Source organism: Mustela erminea, chromosome 11, assembly GCF_009829155.1.
Source record: "Mustela erminea isolate mMusErm1 chromosome 11, mMusErm1.Pri, whole genome shotgun sequence".
NCBI classification, from domain to species: Eukaryota; Metazoa; Chordata; class Mammalia; order Carnivora; family Mustelidae; genus Mustela; species Mustela erminea.
In genome coordinates this window covers 69816835-69840006 of record NC_045624.1, presented here as the reverse complement: position 1 = coordinate 69840006, position 23172 = coordinate 69816835, and the positions used below count along the sequence as shown (strand labels likewise).

Genomic DNA, 23172 nt, shown 5'->3' with positions numbered 1-23172 from the left:
TGGATGAGGAGGGGAACAAATGACCACGTATCCATGTCTTTTCTCCAGTATTTTACTTTTAAATGCCTGTCAGTAAAATTGTTAATAGATGAAGCTTAATCTCTCTTATCACGACTTTGGTATAAGTAAGGAACAATTGCAAATCTGAAATTCTTTACATCCCAGTGAAATGAAGCCACACCAATAGGATGGGTGGACATTCTGATCCAGTTTTATTGGTTTGCAAAAGAGAAAATTATTTATTAAAAAGTAAACAAGATATCAAAACCTGGAACATTTTCCTTGTCACTATAATATTATTTCTTTCCTATGGTTGGAAGACTTTGAATTTCCTCTCCCTTTTCTCATTGCCCTCTTTCTAATGAAGCCTCTAATCCATAGCATGAAACAACTGATGAAGAAATAGTAGAAGGACTGGTTAGGAAGGATCTGAGTTTAGAGATTAAGAGAACAGGCTCAGGAACTCTAGATTTGAATGTTGCCTTTACCTAGTAAGAGTTATAAGATCTGGGGTGCCTGGGTAGCTCAGTTGGCTAAGCGGCTGGGTTCAGCTCAGGTCATGATCCCAGAGTCCTGGGTTTAAGCCCTGCATCAGCTCCCTGCTCAGTGGGATGCCTACTTTTCCCTCTCCCTCTTCCTGCCACTCCCCTGAATCTGCTTTCTCTCTGTGTGTCCAAAAACTAAATAAAATGTTTAAAAAAAAATCCTGGGGAAATGAATTCATTTCTGTAAGGCTGAATTTCATCATCTTTAAAAAGTAGATGATAACACAACTCACAGAAGTAAATGACCTAGGAAAAGAAATGCTTTTACCCCAGCAACTATAAATAATAGATACCACATTTTAACACTAAGCAGAATTATCAAATCTTGGACTGTAAGAGAAGGCTTTAGATTAATTGCAAGGACTAACTTTCTAAAATGCATTCAGTACTATCAGTAGTTCAGATGATTCCTATTGGGATCTGTTTTATACAAATACTCAAGTATCAACAGAGTAATATACCTAAAGTAGAAGGATTTAGATCTCTCCACAAACTGTAAAATAACAGCCTAGGAAGTGATGCAACTTCCTTTTCCAAGAAGAAGAAGAATAGCGAGAGTATCTTCACTACCAATTAAGCAATTAATGTATCCATATGAAGGTCAATCTGAGCAAATGTTCATGCTGTTGTCCTAGCTAGAGAACAAGGGCAGCAGCATGACATTGAACTAGCAATAAGAGATCTCATTTAAGTTCAGAGGGCACATTACAGTTTATTGATTGGCAAAAGCAGATTCAATCTTTCCAAAATAAAATGAGAAATTGAGCCAAAATGGCTATTTGTAACTTTTTGAGATTCACAATCCATCTAATTAACTTGAATTCATAAAGAAGGGACCAAACTTTTTGCTGTGTCTTTATCTTATTTTGCCTGAGGAGTAAAATTTCTTTTATAGAAAATAGTTGTATCTTTTTTTGATATTATTATAATAATTCATAAATGCTTTAATATACCTTTACTCTTCACAAATTTTGCCAATTCCTTTCCTTAAACTTGAAATAATACTTAAATATCCAAAAAGCAATCCCAAGTGGAGAAATAATAAGTCTTGCAGGTAATTTTTAGAAATCATCTGATTCCAATTCTAATTCAGTTTTCATTTTGGCATTGACTACATCCATGTTGATATGGACATTTTTTTCTCTTTTTGTTTCTTCTTTACTTTTTCTAGCCAACATCTGATCCCCGCTCATGGTTTACACATGCCCCAAATGAAAATTCTAATTATCTAGTTTCCCAGAATCTCAGTGGCTGGTAACCTAAGCCCAGGCTATTGAGTTTGATAGTGAGGTAGAAAATACATATTTATCTTCTAAGAGCACCTTAACAAGATAGTATATAAAATATAAATATTTGACATCTCTCTAAATGTCTCTATTACTTTGAGTCAAATTTAAATTTGACTAAATAATTTCTATTATAAATAAGAATAAGAAAAGTTTATACACTGGGACTGTTATCACTAAGCAGTGTTTAGAGGAAATTATAGCTATGATATAGGTATAAAAAATTTACTATATTAAAAAATAAAGTTGTCAAATTAGTGACCTAAACAAGTTTAGTGACCTAAACTTCCACTTTAAGAAACTAAAAGAAAAAAAAAGGAAAAAAAGTGACCCAAATCCAAAACAAACAAAAGGAAGAAAAAAAAAATTAGAATGGAATTAAATGACATAAAAAATACAAAAACAGATACCTGGGTGGCTCGGTTGGTTAAGTGTCTGCCTTTGTCTCAGGTCATGATCCTGGGGTCCTGGGATTGAGCTCCACATCTGGCTCCCTGCTCAGTGGGGAGCCTGCTTCTCCCTTTTCCTCTCTCACTTGCCCTACTTGTGCTCGCTCTCGCTCTTTCTCTCTCTCTAATAAATGAATAAAATCCTTAAAAGGAGAACAATACAGGGGCACCTGGGTGGCTCAGTGGGTCAAAGCCTCTGGGCTCAGGTCATGATCCCAGGGTCCTGGATCCAGCCGCTCATTGGGCTCTCTGCCCAGCAAGGAGCCTGCCTCCCCCTTTCTCTCTCTGCCTGCCTCTTTGCCTACTTGTGATCTCTCTCTGTCAAATAAATAAATAAAATCTTTAACTTAAAAAAAAAAGAGAAAAATCAATGAAACCAGAAGTTAGTTCCTTGAAAAGATCAACAAGATTGACAAAACCCTAGCTAAACTGACCAGTAAAAAAAGAGGACTCAAATTACTCAAGTGAGGAATGAAATAGGAGGCATCACTACCAACCATACAAAAATTAAGAGGATTATAAGGGACCACAATAAACAACTGTATGCTAACGAATTATCTAACTCAAATGAAATGGAGGAAAGCTAGAAATTCCTAGAAAGAAAGAAGAAATGGAAAAATCAAGACAAATTTTGGAGGGGCACCTGGCTGGCTCAGTCTATAGAGCATTTAGCTCTTCATCTTAGGGTTGTAAGTTTAAGCCCCATGTTGCATGTAGAGATTACTTAAAAATAAAATCTTTACCTAAAAAAAAAGGAGAAAGAGAGAAACTATGGAAATTTACCAGAGAAGAAATAGAAAATCTGAAAAGACCTATAAAAAGTAAAAGGATTGAATTAATAATTTTTAAAACTTCACTCAGAGTAAAGCTTGGGCATGCAAGACTTTATGATGAATTCTGTTAAGCAGTTAAAGAAGAATTTAATACCCTTCTTTCATAACTATTCAAAAAAAAAAAAAAAAAAAGGAAAAGAAAGGGAAATTTACCAGCTCACTCTGTGAGACCATTATTACCCTGATACCAAAACCAGTCAAGTCAGTATAAACAGAAAAACTATGAACAAGTATCTTTTGTGAATCCTGATGCAAAAATCAACAACAAATTTAACACATAAAAAGGATTATACACCATGTCCAAGTGGGATTTACATATGAAAATCAGTTAATGTAATATACCACATTAATAGGATAAAGGACAGAAACCACATGGTAATAATCTGAATAGATGCAGAAAAAGTATTTGGTAAAACTGTCTCATGGTAAAATTACTCAGCACACTAGGAATAGAAGGGGTAAGAGAGGGACTTTTCATTAGCATTGGATTTCTTTTCAGGGTGATGAAAATGTTCTAAAATTAGGCTGTGGTGACAGTTTCACAATTTAGAGAATGTATTAAAAACTATTGAATTATATACTTAAATGAGTGAATTTTATGGCATGTAAATAATGTTTCAGTAAAGCTGTTAAAAAATCCATACCTTTCCTGTCTAAATAGCAGTTATTAAGTAAATATAATGTAATACAAAGATTTCCATATACAAAAGATGTAAAAATAAGCTGTAGCAAAAACAGACAAAATGTGGGGAGCCTGAGTGTCTCAGTTTGTTAAGCATCTGCCTTCAGCTCAGGTCATGATCCCAGGATACTGGGGTCGAGCCCCGCATTGGGCTCTCTGCTCAGCAGTGAGCCTGCTTGTCTCTCTCCTTCTGCTGCTCCCCCTGCTTGTGTGCTCTCTGTCTCTGTCAAATAAATTTTTTAAAAATGAACAAAATTTATATGAAGAAATATTTAAATGTCTACTGAGAGACACAAAAAGATAATCCTTTTGTGTAATAAAACCCAGTATTATGAATTTGTTATTTTGCCCAAGTTAATGATACTTGAGGCTACCTATAGAAAATGCTAACATCATATGTAGGGAAAATTTAAGTTGATTCTCAAATATATTTTAAGATTAAAAGTGTGCCCAAAATACCAGGAAAAAAGTAATGAAATAGAATCACCCTTTCAGCACTCAACTGATTATCATAGAACTAAAACAGTTAAAATTGTTTGTATGAAATATATTAGAGTCCAAATAGCCTCAAAAAGCCTCAAAAATGTATGGAACGTTGGTTTCTATATTGGTTTACTAAACAAGCTGAAATCAGAATGAGAAAGTAAGAGAGAAATTTATTTTTATCCCATTAGTGTTTTTAACTCATTCCATCAGATTTTTCTTCCACTCCTGAATTAATTAACTCATTGAGCATTTTATAAATATATGTTGAGGCTCTACCATAGGCCAAGCACATTCTTGGGTTCTGGGTCATAACACTGAACAAAACAGGCAAATCTCTTCCCTTTTATGATCTATAGTCTCCTTTGGAGAGATAGACACTAAACAAAACAAATAAGAAAATACATAGAAGGATAAATGTGATAAGTATAGTAAAGCAAGATAAATGAGATGAGGAGGATAGTGAGAGCTGAAATAGAGAGGTTGTAAATATGTGGTCCAAAAAGGATTTTTTTAAAGATTTTATTTATTTATTTGAGAGAGAGAGAGAAAGAGAGCATGTGATAGAACCCAAATGTGGGGCAGGGCAGAGGGAGAGAGAGAAACTGACTCCCCAATGAACAGGGAGCCAGATATGGGGCTGGACCCCAGGATCATCACCTGAGCTGTAGGCAGATGCTTAACTGACTGAGGCACCCAGGTGCCCCCCACACCCCCAAAATAATATTTAAACAGAGACTTGAAAAAGTACAAAGATAAGCCCTTTGGATATCTGGGAAAGCTTTTACCAGGCACAACAAGTCCAAAGAGTCTGGGATGGATGTTTGCCTGATGCATTTGAAGCTAGAACAAACTTGGGGAAAAGGAAGTGGCAGGAGATGAGGTCAGGGAAGCAACAATAATTCACAGAGACATGATAAGGGCTCTAGCTCACACAATCCACACTGCCCCATCTCCTATATCCTACCATATACACCACATAGCCACTGTCTATTTGGTCCTGACAAATAGATGTTTTTCAAAAGAGCTCTGGCCCAGCAACCTCCTATGGCATTCATTTGGTTTATGAGAAAACTGAACATTTGCCCTGTCAAACTCAGGTAACACAGGCTGCACCTACCATAGCTATCACTCCTATTCTCTTGTCACCACTCATACTGTGTTTTGGTTGAGGTTGATAGTGAGGTAGAAAATATATATTTATCTCACATGTACTGTGTTCAAGGCAAGAGTCAAGCACTGTTACCATTCCTCACACTCTCCATGGATGTAGGTCAAAGTCTCCCAAGAACCATCTCACCACACTTCCTTCTGCTCTTCCAACAACACAAAGGCCCATGAAAATCTCTAACTCTGCAAGCAGCAAGACAGGTTTAAGATTTCCATTTACCCTGCTGGCTGACATTGCACAAAGAGGGCACTAGAAACACAAATAGTTTTGACAATTCTGTTCAAAGAAACCCTTATTCAACAAAGCCCTTGATCAGTCATTACTTTTATGATCTTGAGATGGGTGATGAGCTAAGTGTTACAGAGCTGGTCTGAGAATAAATCTTCCAAAGACCTGCATAGATGGCCTAACATAGGTGGCCTTTACTTGAATTATGGAGATACATGTTCAGCGCCATTTATGGTTATGACATCTCAGCTGAGACTAGGTGGAATTTTAGGTAACATCCTATTACAATTAGTAAAGGCAACAATTTATTTTTTTTAAAGATTTTATTTATTTGACAGACAGAGATCATAGGTAGGCAGAGAGGCAGGCAGAGAGAGAGAGAGGAGGAAGCAGGCTCCCTGCTGAGCAGAGAACCTGATGCGGGGCTTGATCCTAAGGACCCTGGGATCATGACCTGAGCTGAAGGCAGGGTTTTAACCCACTGAGCCACCCAGGTGCCCCAAGGCAGCAATTTAAATCAGTGGTCAAAAGATAGATTATTTGATAAATGTATAAGGACATGTGGCTGGTTATTTCTCTCTCTTTTTAAAGATTTTATTTATTTATTTGAAAGAGAGACAGAGACATCATGAGTATGGGGGAGGAGGCAGAGGGAGAAAGAGAAGCAGCCCGATGCAGGGCTCCATCCTAGGACCCTGAGATCATGACCTTGTGCCACAGGCAGATGCTTAATGGACTGAGCCATCCAGGTGCCCCTGTTTCTCTCTTTCTTTCTCTTTCTCTTTCCCACCCCCAGCACACACAAATGGTTTGAAGATATCCAAAGATTTCCATGTTAAAAAAATGAAACAATGAAAGTACTAGAAAATGGATACGTTACATGTTACAATGTGGAGGAACCTCAGAAATAGGCTACTAAGTAAAAGAAACCAACTCACAAAATACAACATATTGCATGATCCCAATTATATGAAAAATCCAGACACGGAAAATCCATAGAGATAGAAAACTGAGTAATGGTTGACAAAACTGTCGGGAGTAGTGTCTACAAATAACCATAAGGTTCCTTTTCAGGGTGGTAGAAATGTTCCAAAATTAGTTTTTAAGGGTGATTGTATAACTCTGTAAATTTATTAAAATTCATTGAATTATAAACATAAAACAAATATATTTTTGGCAAGTAAACTGCAATAAAGGAGCTTTTTTTTTTTTTTAAGATTTTATTCATTTATTTGACAGAGAGAGAGAGATCACAAGTAGGCAGAGAGGCAGGCAGAGAGGGAAGCAGGCTCCCTGCCAAGCACAGAGCCAAGTGCAGGGCTTGATCCCAGGACCCTGAGACCATGACCCAGCTGACGGCAGAGGCTTAACACACTGAGCCACCTAGGCACCCCAATAAAGGAGCTTTTAAAAAGTATTAGAAAAAACTTGGAGAAGTATGCCTTCCTAAGTATGACACAAGCACCAGAAGTTATTATTTTTTTTAAAGTGAATTCTAAGTCTTAAGTTTATTTAAATAACCTCCAGTGTGGGCGCCTGGGTGGCTCAGAGGGTTAAGCCTCTGCCTTCGGCTCAGGTCATGATCTCAGGGTCCTGGGATCGAGTCCCGCATCGGGCTCTCTGCTCAGCAGGGAGCCTGCTTCCTCCTCTCTCTCTCTCTGCCTGCCTCTCTGCCTGCTTGTGATCTCTGTCTGTCAAATAAATAAATAAAATAAAAAAAAAAAAAAAAAAAAAAAAAAATAAATAACCTCCAGTGAGAACAGAGTGGACCAATGACTACCCCTTCCTCGTGATACCAACTGACCAAGACAGAGTAAGCACACCCTGCAGCCAGCCTGACAGCCCCCTGCAAGAGGGGCAGGGTGCCTCTCAATGCAGGCGGCCCCGGCCCCGGCCCTGGCCTGCCGCTGGGGGAGCGTCCACTGTTGAGCGAGGGTTTTTGATGGTTTCGTCTACCGACACGATAAGGCAGGCGGCTTCAGACGCTGCGGTCAGGGCGTTGATGCGCACCATGGCTGGCTCCCATATGAAGGCCTCGAAGTTGTCAGCGATGTCCTCGTTATTGATGTCCACTCCGTACCACATGCCCCCCTGGGCATGCCGAGCCCGCAGCTTGTTGAGGATGTTTGTGGCATCAAAGCCAGCATTGTCACACAGCTGGCGTGGGATAATTTCCAAGGCTTTGGCATATGCCCCGATCAACAGCTGCTGCTTTCTCGGAATGGTCCTTGAGTAATCCCGCAGGTACTTGGAGAGCTCCATCTCAATGGCCTCACCGCCAGCCACCACTGAATCGTTCTTGATGGCCCTCCTGACAATCATGATGGCATCGTGCAGGGACCGCTCTGTCTCCTCCATAAACTGCTCAGCACCGCCATGAAAGATGATAGTGCAAGTCTTGGCCTTGGGGCAGCCAGTGAAGAAACTGTACCTCTCGCTGCCAATCTGGGTCTCTTCAAAGACCTGGCAGCGGCCCAGCACGTCTGATGACAGAGCATTCACACTAGTTTGGATGGAGCCTCCACACGCCATCATTGTCCTCTTCAGATCCTCCTCCGGTACTCGGCCAGCACAGAACATGTCCCTGTCAGCAAAGTACTGGGTGGCCACATCCCCAATGGGGAGTTTGGCAAGACGACTTTCACTCCAGAATGATGGATCCTCTCTAACTTGTCATAGAGAATGTTCCATTCGGCATCGACAATTGCCTGATAATCCTCAACGGTGTGGACTCTGATTTCAGCATTATCTTTCTCAGCTTTCAGCTCAAGCTCGACATTTAAAAGGGCGATCATTGGATTATTGTACTTTTTGGGTTGCATTTCAAACCCAGCATAAGAGAAAGTCTTCTTGAACGTGACGCCAGCTACCAGCTGGGACTCCTCCAGGGCACCACCTTGCACCTTCTTGATTCCAATCATCTTAAGCTGCAGTAGATTGTCGAGCATCATCACTGCATCCACCACCATCTTGGCAAAGAAGGCTTTCTGCTGGGAAATCAGCTTGGAGCTCAGGGTGATCATGGCACACTTCTCCACCAGCTTCCTCTGCTCCACTTTATCTTCCTTCTTCACGGTCACAGCGATCTCTTTGATCTTGTTAACTGCCAACTGGGTGGCAGTGCGGAAAGCTCGGATGATGATCTGTGGGTGCAAACCTTCCTCCACTTAGGGTTTTACTTGCTTCAGAAACTCAGCAGCCAGCAGGGTCACAGAGGTGGTACCATCACCGACCTCAGCATCTTGGGATTTGGCAATGTCCACTAGAGTCTTTACTGCAGGATGGACAACATCAAGGAGTTTCAGAATTGTGGCCCCATCATTAGAAATTGTTGCTTTGCCTCAGCCATTTACGATCAGCTTGTCCATGCCACGAGGGCCCAGGGTGGTTCGTACAGCCTCTGCAATCACCTGGCAGGCACTGATGTTACTTACAAGCTGGGGGATGCCTTGGGAGCTATCAGTCCCCTCTTTCAACAGGATAACTGGTGTGGGCATCATTTTGGAAGCTTATTCACTGGCCCACTACGCCTCCCGTCTTCTCCGCGTCCGGGCGGCCCAACCACCAGAAGTTATAAATTTAACTACACAATAATATAAATTTTTTTTCTTTGAGAAAAATTACAAAGTATCAAAAGATAAATGACAAACTGGAAAAGAGATTGTACAGCATTGTCTTAGTCAGGATTCAGGACAAGAAACAGACACTGTCTGAGGAATATTAAGAAAGCGATTTGATAAAGTAAAGGATGTTGTAATAATGCCATTAGAAGGTGGGGGATGAGAAAAATTACAAAGTATCAAAAGATAAATGACAAACTGGAAAAGAGATTGTACAGCATTGTCTTAGTCAGGATTCAGGACAAGAAACAGACACTGTCTGAGGAATATTAAGAAAGCGATTTGATAAAGTAAAGGATGTTGTAATAATGCCATTAGAAGGTGGGGGAATGAGCTGGAGGCTGGCATCTCCAGCACTCACCCCAAAACACTGTTACATTGTCCCACCACAGGTAGTCTGACCTCTAAAACTGCCACTTGGAACTACCAAGAGCACATACCTATAGCTGAAACTTAAGGCCCAGGGAGATAGAGTTAGGAAGTTGCAACTGTCTCTTCAAGAAACAGAGCCAACAGGGAGTTTATCTGTGAACCGCAGCACAAATGCCTCTCACCACCCCAAAATTGGGAATTAGGCCCAGGAATATGAGATACTAGTGCCTCTGCCACCAAAACAGCCTCTTTTCATTGAGAAGATAAGGAATAGCCAGTACTGTGCATAAACCTCACAGTTCCAAAATTTTACTTACCAGCAAAAAGCCAATCGAAGTGTCGGGAAAATGAACAAAGATTCACTGTTCCTGCTTTCATCCAAATCACATCAAACACACTCACTACAATACTAATTTACCACAGAAGCACAGTTATAAGGTAGTCTGGAAACATAGTTATTAATTTTCTAGAGTTGCAGAAAAGAGGGCATACTGGAGAAAGGGGAAATAGGGGTGAGTAAAGAAGTCCACATTATCAGCCATAAACACATCTAACAACCAATGGCTCATCCTGTAGTGTATAGAGATCTTATAAATCAATAAGCAGGCAATGAACATGGAACATTCTCAAGGAAGCAGATATTTTTTAAACATGTAAAGCAACACTTAATATCACTCATAATAAATAAATGCAGATTGAAAAGAGAGTATACTTTACCTCTCAGATTTCAAAATACCAGCATAATTGAATTGAGGAGAGTTTATAGAAAAAGAACATCTCTGGAGGGCAATTTGGCAATATCTGTTCGAATTCAAAGTGCACTTACACCATGGTTATCAATTCTAGGAATTTATACTAGATACATAATAGTGCATTTGCAAAAAAGTATGTACAAGGCTATTTCCTGAAGTACTATTTGTAATACCAAATACTGAAAACAAACCTAACATCCATAATATGAGGTACAATAAGTGCCTAACCTAGAATGCCTGCAAAATATATTGTCAAATAAAACAAGCAAGAAGCAGAATGGTATGTGAAGTGGGACATAACATACAAAATGGACGGATAATTTTATACATGCTTGTATATGTACAAAATATTTTTTAATAACAGTTTGCCTCTATGTAGAGAAACTACAGGCTTGTATATCAGGGTTGGAACAGAATTTAATTGTATCATCATATTTGAGTTTTTCCATGTGAATTTATTATCTTTGTAAAAAAATACAGAAAATATAAAATAGAATATAAGACACAGGTACCCACAAAATTAGTGCAAAAAAGAAAAGTTATAGCACATTATAAATTCTCATTACATGTTTTCTTAGTGAAGTTCTGTCAACCAAGCTGCTATATTTTAAGGCTTGGCAGCTACTTACACTTATGCCTCCTGGTACTGATAAGCAGTTTTTAGAGGTATTGTCTGATAAATAAAGCATTAAGATAAAATATTGTGTTCTGAGGACCTATTTGGGATCACTTAACAATTTTTTTAAACTACACAGATAATTTATAGGCTCACTGACTGAAAATTATAGAGATAGAGCTAGAGTCACATGAGTCTGATCAGAGTTTTTGTTTCCTTTCTCTGTTGTTTTCTTGGCTCTTCTCTATACTTCTGTTACCTTCTCTATTATCTTTATTCTCAGTCCCCATTCCTTCAGTTAGCTAACACCCTGCAGCTCCAGGTAATACCAAAAAGAATTTGCCCTCCTCAGCTTGCAGGCACAAGTCCTGGACTTTAAGGTGAGAGGGCTAATCTAAATCATACATCCCTTCTCAAGCCAGTTAGCAAACAGAAGACATTCTACTGATGAACTTAAGCCAATCAGTGCTCACCATAGATTTTCAAAATGGTGTCAACCTAACCCAAAACACATATCAGTTTTAAAATCCAAATCCACAATGGGATTTAAAAAAAATTATTTTGTTATTATTATTTTTTATTTTTGGTGTGGGAAGGCTAGGAAAGGAACCACAATATTCACTAAGGTGTTATTTATTTTAGAATAGCTTCTAATGGAACACTTTTTTTAAATGTAGAATTTTAAAACAAGTGATGTGCTTATTTTCCATCTTGGAATTTATATAGTCACCTTTTTTATTTCCAACCTAGACCACAACACCAAGCCAAAGATTGAGAGTTAGAGAGGAGAAGGTTTTCTCAGCTGGACAATGGTAATGGTAATAATACCTACTTTGTAGAGCTGCTCTAGGAATAAACTGATACATATAAAATGCTAGACTAGTTCCTGATATATTACAACTGCTGAAAAATAGCTGTCAATATATTCTTAAACATGATTATTCATCCACAAACATGGCAGAAATGTACACTTGTCTGACTTATCTAACAAAGATTTTGAAGCATCCCTGACAAAGATGCTTCAACAAGCAATTACACACTTGAAACAAATGAAAGAAATACAAAGTTTCAGCCAAAAAAAGCCTGTAAGATACAAAAAAGATCCAAATAAAAATCTTAGAGCTAAAAAAAAAAATTAAAAAAAATAAATTAAAGTAAAAAAATTAATGGATGGGCTTAACAGCAGAATGGGTTGGCACAGAGGAAATAATCACTTAACTGGAAGATAAAACAATACAAATCAATCAATCGTAATGACAGAGAGACAGTAAGCTGAAAAATGAAAGTGAACAGAGCCTCAGGGACTGTGGGCTTATAAGAAAAACTGTAACATGTCAACAGAATATAGGAAGGAGAGAAGAAAGAGGTCAGGATTAAAAAAATACCATGTGAAATAATGGCTGAAAATTTCCCAAATTCAGCAAGAGAAATTTATAGAACTAAGAATCTGAGAATACTCATGATGAAATAAACTCAAAGAAGTCCATGCCAAGATATATTACAATTACACTTCTGAAAACTAAAGACAAAGAAAAAATGTTGAAAGCAGCAAGAAAACAAACATTTCCTATAGGAGAAAAACAATTTGAGTGGCAGCAAATTTCTCACCAGAAAATGGAAGCTAGAGAAAAGGGACACAGCATTTTTCATGTGCTAAAAGAAAAGAGCAATCAGTTTATAATCCTATATCTAGTGACAATATCCTTCAAGAGGGAAGGGAAATCAGGACATCTTTAGATGAAGTTAAAGCAGGAGAATTTGTGACAAGTAAATCTACCCTAAATTAATGGCTAAAGGAAGTGATCTAAACAGAAATAGAATAATAAATGGAGGAAGCTTATAAAATCTGAAAGGAAGAAACAAATGATAAGCAATAGAGTAAATGCAATAGGGTTTTCCTCTCTTAAATTTCTTAAGAGTATCTTTGACATGAACCACACCTATAACCATATAAGATGTTATTCTAAATGTACGTAAAAGAAAATGTTAGGATGATTATTTTATAAATGAGTGAAGGTAAAGGTACAAAAGGTAAGGTTTCTATATTTCAATTAAACTGGTAAAATGATGACACCAGTATATTAAGATAAATGATGTATACATAACGTAATATCCAGAGCAACCCCTAGAATATCATACAAGAAGATAAATTCAAAAACACTATAATCAAAAGAGAATTAAAAAAAAAAATGTTCAAGTAACTCTTAGAAAAGCATTAAAGAGCAGGAAAAAAGAACAAAAAGAAGACAAAAATTTAAATTGCAGACTTTAGTCTTAATTTGTAAATAAATGCATGACATTTTAAAAGTCTAAATATACCAGTTAAAAGACAAATTATCAGAGTGGATTATATACATTGCTAGTTGGAAGGCAAATGGCATTCTGCCAAAATAGTTTGACAGTTTCTTTAAAAGCTAAGTATGTAATTTTCAGAAGACCCAGAAAATTCACTCCTGCACATTTATCCCAGAGAAATGAAGATCTATGTTCATACACACACAAATCTGTATATAAATGCTTATAATGGCCCAGAATTGAAAACTACACTAGAAACCTTCCAGATGTCCTTCAACAGGTGAATGGTTAAACAAACTCTGGTACCGTCATAACAATGGAATACTGCTCAGCAATAAAAAGGGGAAAAGCTATGGATACAGGCAAAGACTTGGATGAATCCTCAGAAAAATATGCTGAGTTTATAAAAGCCTGTTCCAAAAGGTACATATGGCATGATTTTATACATATAACATCCTTAAAATGAATAAAATAGAGCAGATTAGTGGTTGCCCCTGGTTAAAGGAGTAGGGGTGGAGCTATGAAAAGACAACATGTAAGATCTTATGATGATGGAAATGTCATGTATCTTGATGATGTCAGGATCAGTACGCTGGGTGTGTTATAGTACTGCAGTTTTATAAGATGATACCACTTTTGGATTTTTGCAAATCTGACAGATGAGAAGTGGTATTTCAGAACAGTTTAAATTCTTATTTCTTTTATTAACTGTGGAGCTGGGAAGTTTATAATATGCCTGATAATTTTTTTAAAAAAATATTTCTTCTTGGATGTTCTATTCATATTCTTTGCACATTTTCTTCAAGAGATGCTGGTCTTTCTCCTCTTTGATTTGTAGATACACATGTTATATGATATAAATGGAAACATCTTTTTTAAAAATTATAATTTGCCCTTTGCTTTTGCTTTTTTTTTGTTATTCAAAATGAGAGAGTGTTTTAATGTAGTCAAATTGAGTAATCATTTTTCATTCTGTATATTAGAAAATATTTTCTATAGTCAAGTTACAAAATAATTAGTCTATACTTCCTCTAGCTTATGTGTGGTTTTCATTTTATTATGTTTAGAACTCTGATCTGTGGTGGCATTCATCCCAGTGTCAAAGTGAGGTCCAAATATGATTTTATCTTTTCTTAAATGGCCAACCAGTTAAACCAACAATAATTGTAGGCAATCTCAGTTTTCACGGTTCAAATATGCATGGGTATCAATTACCATAGTTCAGTTAAATAACATTGCTTCAGTTAAATAACATAGTTCACATTTTATTTATCACGTTATATTAGCTGTGAATTAGTACAACGGAGGTACCACAGAGAATTGTTTAAAAAAGAATAATTGCATACATGTGAATATATCTATGTATTTATAGACATACATGTATGTATACATGTAAATACATGTGAACAAAAATGTACATGTGGATACATATGAATAAAAGTACATGTGAATAAATGTGAACAAAAATGTACAAAATTACATGTGAATACATGGGAACAAAACTATGAATAATTACATACAGTACAAACTTTGCTGCTAACTCTTCAGTTTGCAAAAGTGTTACCTTCTTATCTCCCAGTGATAAATCCATGTGGCACTTTAAGAAAATAGACAATGGGGAGAGAATTGTTTAACAAAAGATAAAAGTGTGGTAAAGAAATAAAAATGATGAGGGAAGGACCAAGATGGCAAAGGAGTAGGAGACCTTAATTTCATCTGGTCCCAGGAATTCAGCTAGATAGTTATCAAACCATTTTGAACATCTACAAACTTAACAGGCGATCCAAGAAAAGAATAGTATCAATTCTATGAACAAAAAAGTGACCACTTTCTGGAAGGTAGGACCTGTGGAGAAGTGAATCCGAGGTGATATTTGGGAAGATAGAGCCAGCTAGTGGCAAGTGATAGAGCAGTGGAGCACAAAATTCAGAAGTCTGCTTTGCTGAGGGACATCACTCCAGTGGCTAAGTGGGGGGAGTGGAACCCTCACTGGGACAGTGTGGTTTTAGGACCCTTGGAGTCACAGAAAGACTGGAGGTGCCTGAGAGTGGCAGAGCTCCCAGCTATTGGAGCAAGGAAGCCAGCTGCAAAGACAGAGCCGAGGAATGGGCTCTCAGCTCAGAGTTGCCATGAATGATGATCCATGGCAGAGTCAAGCCACTACTCTTCGAGCAGAGACCCAACTGCAAAACTCCAGTGCTAGGGAAATACAGCACATAGAATTCATGGCTTTTTCCCCCATGCTTCGTTAGTCTTTCAGAGTTAGTTTTTCTCATTTTCTTTATTTTTTTCTTTTTCTATCTTTTTTTTTTTAAAGATTTTATTTATTTATCAGAGAGAGAGGGGGGCAGAGAGCAAGCACAGGCAGACAGAATGGCAGGCAGAGGCAGAGGGAGAAGCAGGCTCCCTGCCGAGCAAGGAGCCCGATGTGGGACTCGATCCCAGGACGCTGGGATCATGACCTGAGCCAAAGGCAGCTGCTTAACCAACTGAGCCACCCAGGCGTCCCTTTTTCTATCTTTTTGAATTACTTTTCTTTCCTTTTCCAGCCAACATCTTATCAATTCCTTTTTCAAAATATTTTTAAATTTTCATCTTTACAGTCATATCCCATCCTTTCACTGTAGTTACCCTCATTTTTGTATATATTTATATAAGGTATTCTGTCTTTAAAATTTTGGGAGGCAGTTTCATCTAACTGACCAAAATACACCAAAAATCTAGTGTGTGGTTCTGTTCTATTCACCAACTTGATCATATTCCTTTTTTCCCCTTTCTCCCCCGCAACCCCCAGTTCCTGATCACTTCTGATTTGTTTAGTGTATATTTTTCTGGGGCCATTGTTACCTTTAGCATTTTGTCCTTTCATTCCTCTGTTTTTCTCTGGACAAAATGACCAAACAGAAAAACTCACCTCAAAAAAAAGAACAAAAGACAGTACTGATTGACAGGGACTTAATCAATATGGACATTAGTTAGATGTCAGAACTAGAATTGAGATGACAATTATAAAGATACTAGCTGGGCTTGAAAAAAGCATAGCAGATGCTAGAGTATCCCTTTCTGGAGAAATAACTAAAATCTAACCAAGTCAAAATCGAAAAGGCTGTTAATGAGATATAAGCAAAAATGGGAGCTCTAACTCCATTAGAGTGAATAAGGCAGAGGAGAGAATTAGTGACATAGAAGACCAAATGGTGGAGAATAAAAAAGTTGAGAAAAAGAGAGACAAATAAGTACTGGATCACGAGGGGAGAATTTGAGAGGTAAGTGATCATAAGATGAAACAATATGAGAATAATTGGGATCCCAGAAGAAGAAGAAATAGGGAGGGGCAGAAAGTATACTGGAGCAAATTATAATAAAGAATTTCCTTAGTATGGCAAAGGGAACAAGCATCAAAATCCAGGAGGCACAGAGAACCCCCTTGAAAATCAATAAAAATAGGTCAGTACCCTGTCATCTAATAGTCAAACTTACAAGTCTCAGAGACAAAGAGAAAATCCTGAAGCCACCCACCTGGGGACAAGAGGTCTGTACCTACAATGACAGAAACATATTGGTAGCAGACCTATCCACAGAGACCTGGCAGACCAGAAAAGACTGGCATGATATATTCAGAGCACTAAATAAGAAAAATATGCAGCTAATAATGCCATATCCAACTAGGTTGTCACTGAAAATAGAAGGAGAGATAAAAGCTTCTAGGACAAACACTAAAAGAATTTGGGAATACCAAAGCAGCCCTATAGGAAATATTGAAAGAGGACCTCTAAGCAAAGAGAAAGCCTAAAAGTAATGTAGACCAGAAAGGAACAGAGACAACATACAGTAACTGTCACAGGCAATACAATGGCACTAAATTCATGTCTTTCGATATTTACCCTGAATTTAAATGGGTAAATGTGCCAGTCAAATGCCATAGGGTATCAGATTGGGTAAAAAGGCAAGACCCATAGACCTATCGATTTTCTGTCTGTAAGAGACTCATTTTAGACCCAAAGACACCTGTAGATTTAAAGCGAGGGGATAGAAAACAATTAACCATGCTAATGGACATCAGAAGAATGCTAGGGTGGCAATCCTTATATCAGACAAATTAGATTTTAAACCAAAGAGTATAATAAGAGATGAGGAAGGACACTCTGTCATACTAAAGGGTCTATCTAACAAGAAGAACTAACAATTATAAATATTTATGCCCCTAACATAGGAACAGCCAATTATATAAGCCAATTAATAATAATATCAAAGAAACATATCAGCAATAATACAATAATGATAGGGGACTTTAAAACCCCCTCACTGAAATGAACAGATCATTTAAGCAGAAGATCAATAAGGAAATAAAGGCTTAAAATGACACACTGGACCAGATGGACCTCACAGATATATTCAGAACATCCCATCCCAAAACAACAGAATATGCATTCTTCTCAAGTGCACATGGAACAGTCTCCAGAATAGATCACACCCTGGGGTCTTAACTGGTACCAAAAGACTGGGATCATTCCCTGCATATTTTCACACCAAAATGCTTTGAAACTAGAACTCAGTCACAAAAGGAAAGTTGGAAAGAACTCATATACACGGAGGCTAAAGAGCATCCTACTAAAGAATGAATGGGTCAACCAGGAAATGAAAAAAGAATTTTAAAAAATTTATGGAAATAAATGAAAATGAAAACACTACTGTTCAAAATCTTTGGGACACAGCAAAGGCAGTCCTAAGAGGAAAGTATATAGCAATACAAGCCTTACTCAAGAAATAAGGAAGGTCTCAAATATACATCTTAATCACCTAAAGGAGCTGGAGAAAGAACAGCAAAAGCCTAAACCTAGCAGGAGAAAGGAAATAATAACAGAGCAGAAATCAATGACATAGAAACCAAAAGAACAGTAGAACAGATCAACGAAAGTAGGAGTTGATTCTTTGAAAAAATTAATAAGATTGATAAACCCATGGCCAGACTTAGCAAAAAGAAAAGAGAAAGGACCCAAATAGATAAAATCATGAATGAAAGAGGAGAGATCACAGCCAACACCAAAGAAATACAAACAATTACAAGAACATATTATGATCAACTATATGCCAGTGAATTAGACAATCTGGAAGAAGTGGATGCATTCCTAGAGATGTATGAACTATCAAAACTGAACCAGGAAGAGAGAAAATTTGAACAGACCCATAACCAGTAAGGAAATTGAAGCAGTCATCAAAAATCTTCTAACAAACAAGAGCCCAGGGCCAGACGGCTTCCCAGGAGAATTCTACCAAACATTTAAAGAGGAATGAATACGTGTTCTCCTGAAACTGTTCCAAAAAACAGAAATGGAAAGAAAACTTCTAAACTAATTTTATGAGGGCAGCATTACCTTGATCCCCAAACCAGACAAAGATCCCACCAAAAATGAGAATTACAGACCAATATCCCTGATGAATATAGATGCAGAAATTCTCACCAAGATACTAGCTAGTAGGATCCAACAGTACATTAAGAGGATTGTTCACCACAACCAAGTGGGATTTATTCCTTGGCTGCAAGGTTGATTCAACATCCACAAATCAATCATTATGATACACTAAATTAATAAAAGGACAAGAACCATAGGATCCTCTCAATAGATGCAGAAAAAAGTGTTTGACAAAGTACAGCATCCTTTCTTGATTAAACCTCTTCACAGCATGGAGATAGAGGGTACATACCTCAATATCATAAAAGCCATCTGTGAAAAGCCCACAGTGAATAGAATTCTCTATGGGGAAAAACTGAGAACTTTTCCCCTAAGGTCAGGAACATGGCAGGGATGTCTGGTATAACCACTGCTCTTCAACATAGTACTACAAGTCCTAGCGTCAGCAATCAGACAACAAAAAGAATGGGCAAATCCAAATTGGCAAAGAAGTAGTCAGACTCTCACTCTTTGCAGATAACATAATGCTTCATGTGGAAAACCCAAACTCATGGAGGAATTCAGTGAAATGTCAGGATATAAAATCAATGCACAGAAACCAGTTGCATTTCTATACACCAACAATAAGAAGAAAGAGAAATTAAGGAGTTGATCCCATTTATAATTTCACCAAAACCATAAGATACCTAGGAATAAATCTAACCAAGGAGGCCAAGGATTTGTACTCAGAAAACTGTAGAACACTCATGAAACAAATTGAGGAATTAAAAATGCTCCATACTCATGGATTAGAAGAGCAAATATTGTGAAAATGTCTATGCTACCTAGAGCAATATACATCCAATGAAATCCCTATCAAAATACCAACTTTTTTCACAGAGCTGGAACAAATAATACTAAAATTTGTATGGAACCAGAAAAGATCCCAAATATCGAAAGGAAAGTTGAAAAAGAGAAGCAAAGCTGGTGGCATCACAATGCCGGAATTCAAGCTCTATTACAAAGCTGTAATCATCAAGACCATGTGGTACTGGCACAAAAACAGACAAATCGGTCAATGGAACTGAACAGAGAGCACAGAAATGGACCCTTAACTCTATAGTCAACTAATCTTCGACAAAGCAGGAAAGAAAGTCCAATGGAAAAAAGACAGTCTCTTCAACCAATGTTGTTGGGAAAATTGGACAGCTACATGGAGAAGAATGAAAGTGGACCATTTCCTTTTACTACACACAAAAATAGGCTAAAAATGGATGAAAGAATTAAATGTGAGATAAGAATCCATCAAAATCCTTAAGGAGAACACAGGCAGCAACCTCTTCGACCTCAGCTGCAGCAACTTCTTCCTAGAAACATCACCAAAGGCAAGGGAAACAAGGGCAAGAATGAACTATTGGGACTTCATCAACATAAAAAGCTTTTGCAGAGCAAAGGAAACAGCAAAATCAAAAGACAACCAATAGAATGGGAGAAGATATTTGCAGATGACATATCAGATAATGTGCTAAAGTCCAAAATCTATAAAGAACTTACCAAACTCAACACCCAAAGAACAAATAATCCAGTCAACAAATGGGCAGAAGAAATGAGCAGACATTTCTGCAAAGAAGACATCCAAATAGCTAACAGAATATGAAAATCTCAACATCGCTCAGCATCAGGGAAATACAAATCAAAACCTCAATGAGATACCACCTGACACCGGTCAGAATGGCTAAAGTTAACAAGTCAGAAAACAACAGATGTTGACAAGGATGTGGTGAAAGGGGAACCTACTATTGGGAATGTAAGCTGGTGCAACCACTCTGGAAAACAGTATGGCGGTTCCTCAAAAAGTTGAAAATTTAGAGCTACCCTGCAACCCCCCGATTACACTACTGAGTATTTACCCCAAAGATACAAAGGTAGTGATCCAAAGGGGCACGTGCACACCAGTGTTAATAACAGCAGTGTCCACTACTGTTATTATAGCCAAACTATGTAAGGAGCCTACATGTCCATAGACAGATGCATGGATAAAGAAGATCTATATATAATGGAATAGTATGCAGTCATCAAAAAATGAAATCTTGCCATTTCCAACAACTTGGATGGAATTAGAGGGTATTATGCTAGGTGAAATAAGTCAATCAGAGAAAGACAATTATTATATGATCTCACTGATATGAGGAATTTGAGAAACAAGACAGAGGATCATAGGGGAAGGGAGGGGAAAATGAAGCAAGATGAAACCAGAGAGGGAGACAAACATTCCTGGTGACATAAATGAAGAACATGGTTGTGATGAAAAAATGAAGATGTCTCTTAGGAAGTCATGCTAGCAAATGGGAAAAAAATAACATTAGAATTTCAGGGATATCTCATAACATAGAAAGTACAAAGGAAAAAGTTTTGAAAGCAGATCCAAGCTTGGAAAGGAGTAGGTCAATTTTCCAAGTCCTACAAAAGACACAATCTCTGTTTCATAAGTTATATGACAATAAGAAGAAGCTAAATACTATTAAAACTACTCTTGATAAATTTTTATAAAGAAATAAGATACTTTCATTCTCAATGATTTTAATGTTTTAGAGTATGTTAATAAACAGTACTTTTTATTTTTATTGTTTATTGCTTTTAAATATTCCTATATATTTATAATCCACATTGAAGGAAGTTCTGGTGCTTTCACAAAAATGTTAAAAGACCATAGAACAATTACAATTTTCTGGTAGCTAATATAATTGCTTTACATGATGTCAGCTTGCATAGTCATTTGTTGTTTTTCCTATTACACCCTGCAAATTGAGAACCACCTGTAATAAAAAGAGTCCATCTTTTCCCCAGGGATTTGGAAAGCCCCTTTATATCATACACTACATTTCTGCATGTACTTTGGTCTATTACTGGAATTCCTATTCTATTCCATTTGATCTGTCTCTTCATGCATCAACACACATTTTAAATTATAGAAGCAAGCTCACTGGCATTGTTACATCTTTCCCAAGGTTCTTCTGGTTATCTTTTATAAACAATCTTGCTTCATAATATAGAAACATTTAAAAAAAGAATACAGAAACACTTTTACTTCTTCCTTTCAGTTGACATGTCTTTTGATTCCTCTCCTGGCCTTATTATAATGTCTAGGACTTTCAGCATAATGTTACACTGAATTGATTAGAGTAAGCATCCTTGTCTTGTTTTCAGTATGAGGGAGAAGACATTCCAACTTACAGCAGGAAAGCAAATATCTCAAAAGTAAGTGTAAGAAATAAACCTCCAGAAACAACTCTGGTTGGTGGGAATAAGAGATTGGAAGAGAAATGCATTTATTTTCCAAACAAAAGCAGTTTCTGTTTAGATCAGAGATTTGCATTTTTTTTCATAATTCCTACTGAGTTAATAAACCCTGAAAACCAAGGTCTTAGATAGCAATAAAAGTGTATTTTGGCTTCAGCAACCACCCAAGTCATTCTGAGACTCTAGCTGCACCAAATCTCACCGAAGCAAGTTGCCATTCATCCATTTAGATGAAAGGATGTAGAAAAACAGATCTCTTCTGCATCACCTGACAGCAAATGCATTTTTAGTATGTTCTGTATTTACCTAAATTCAAGGTTGCATTTAGTTCTGTTAGCCTGCTGATGTTCAATCAGTTCTTTATAATTTTCAGATAAGTTTTAGAAATGATGAATTTAAGAATTGAATTTTTCCCTTTTTATTTTTATATATGGGCATAGTATTGATTCGAGCATAAAATTAATTTGCTTTAGTTGAGGAAAATAGTTTAAGTCTGCAAAGTCCTCATAACATATTCAACACTATGGATTTTGCTCTAAATATTGTACAGCCCAGTTTGTCAAATGTGAAAAGAATACCTAAGAACTGACAGATATGGTTATCTTTATGGCCTGGATATTAAGGTCTCTGCCAACTAGATTAAGACTGATGGGGACTGGGGGAGCGCCTGGGTGGCTCGGTGGGTTAAAGCCTCTGCCTTCGGCTCAGGTCATGATCTCAGCCCCGCATCGGGCTCTCTGCTCAGCGGGGAGCCTGCTTCCTCCTCTCTCTCTCTGCTTGCCTCTCTGCCTACTTGTGATCTCTCTCTCTGTCAAATAAATAAATAAAATCTTTAAAAAAAAAAAAAGACTGATTGGGGGTATGACTACTAGATATTTGGAGAGGTGCAAAGAAGTATGCAAGGAAACTCCATTTTGACTTTCTAAGCCATACAAACCAGACAAACGGCTCCTCCCAAGACTCTCATTTCAGGGACCACCTTGCAAATGCCAGAGAGTTTGCTCGACACCTGTTCCTGAAAGCTAAGTTTTTATTTTGCTGTTTCCTATTTTTGTTTTGTGGAAATATCTCCTAGACAATCAAATATTTGTGCTGGAATTTTTTTCTCCTTCTGCCCCTGCCAGATACAAAAGCCAAAAAAAAATTC

The 23172-nt window shown here is 37.4% G+C and overlaps 2 protein-coding genes across 8 annotated transcripts in view; one reads left to right on the top strand and one right to left on the bottom strand.

The window, feature by feature from the left end:
* The window catches only part of GNGT1 (G protein subunit gamma transducin 1), a 369437-nt gene that overhangs the window by 202342 nt on the left and 143923 nt on the right, over positions 1 to 23172 (top strand). The window contains exon 1 of one of the 7 annotated variants that reach the window (XM_032304837.1): positions 11370 to 11417. The exons of the other annotated variants lie outside the window; for them this stretch is intronic. The gene's annotated coding sequence lies outside the window, so the exon portion shown is untranslated. Of the gene's footprint in view, positions 1 to 11369; positions 11418 to 23172 lie in introns of those variants that run through there. 7 annotated transcript variants of the gene reach the window in all.
* On the bottom strand, positions 7162 to 9257 carry LOC116568960 (T-complex protein 1 subunit eta-like). The gene is given in 3 exon segments (XM_032304818.1): positions 7162 to 7198; positions 7426 to 8307; positions 8310 to 9257. Coding segments are annotated over 2 exon segments (1629 nt in total). The 5' UTR covers positions 9178 to 9257; the 3' UTR covers positions 7162 to 7198; positions 7426 to 7546.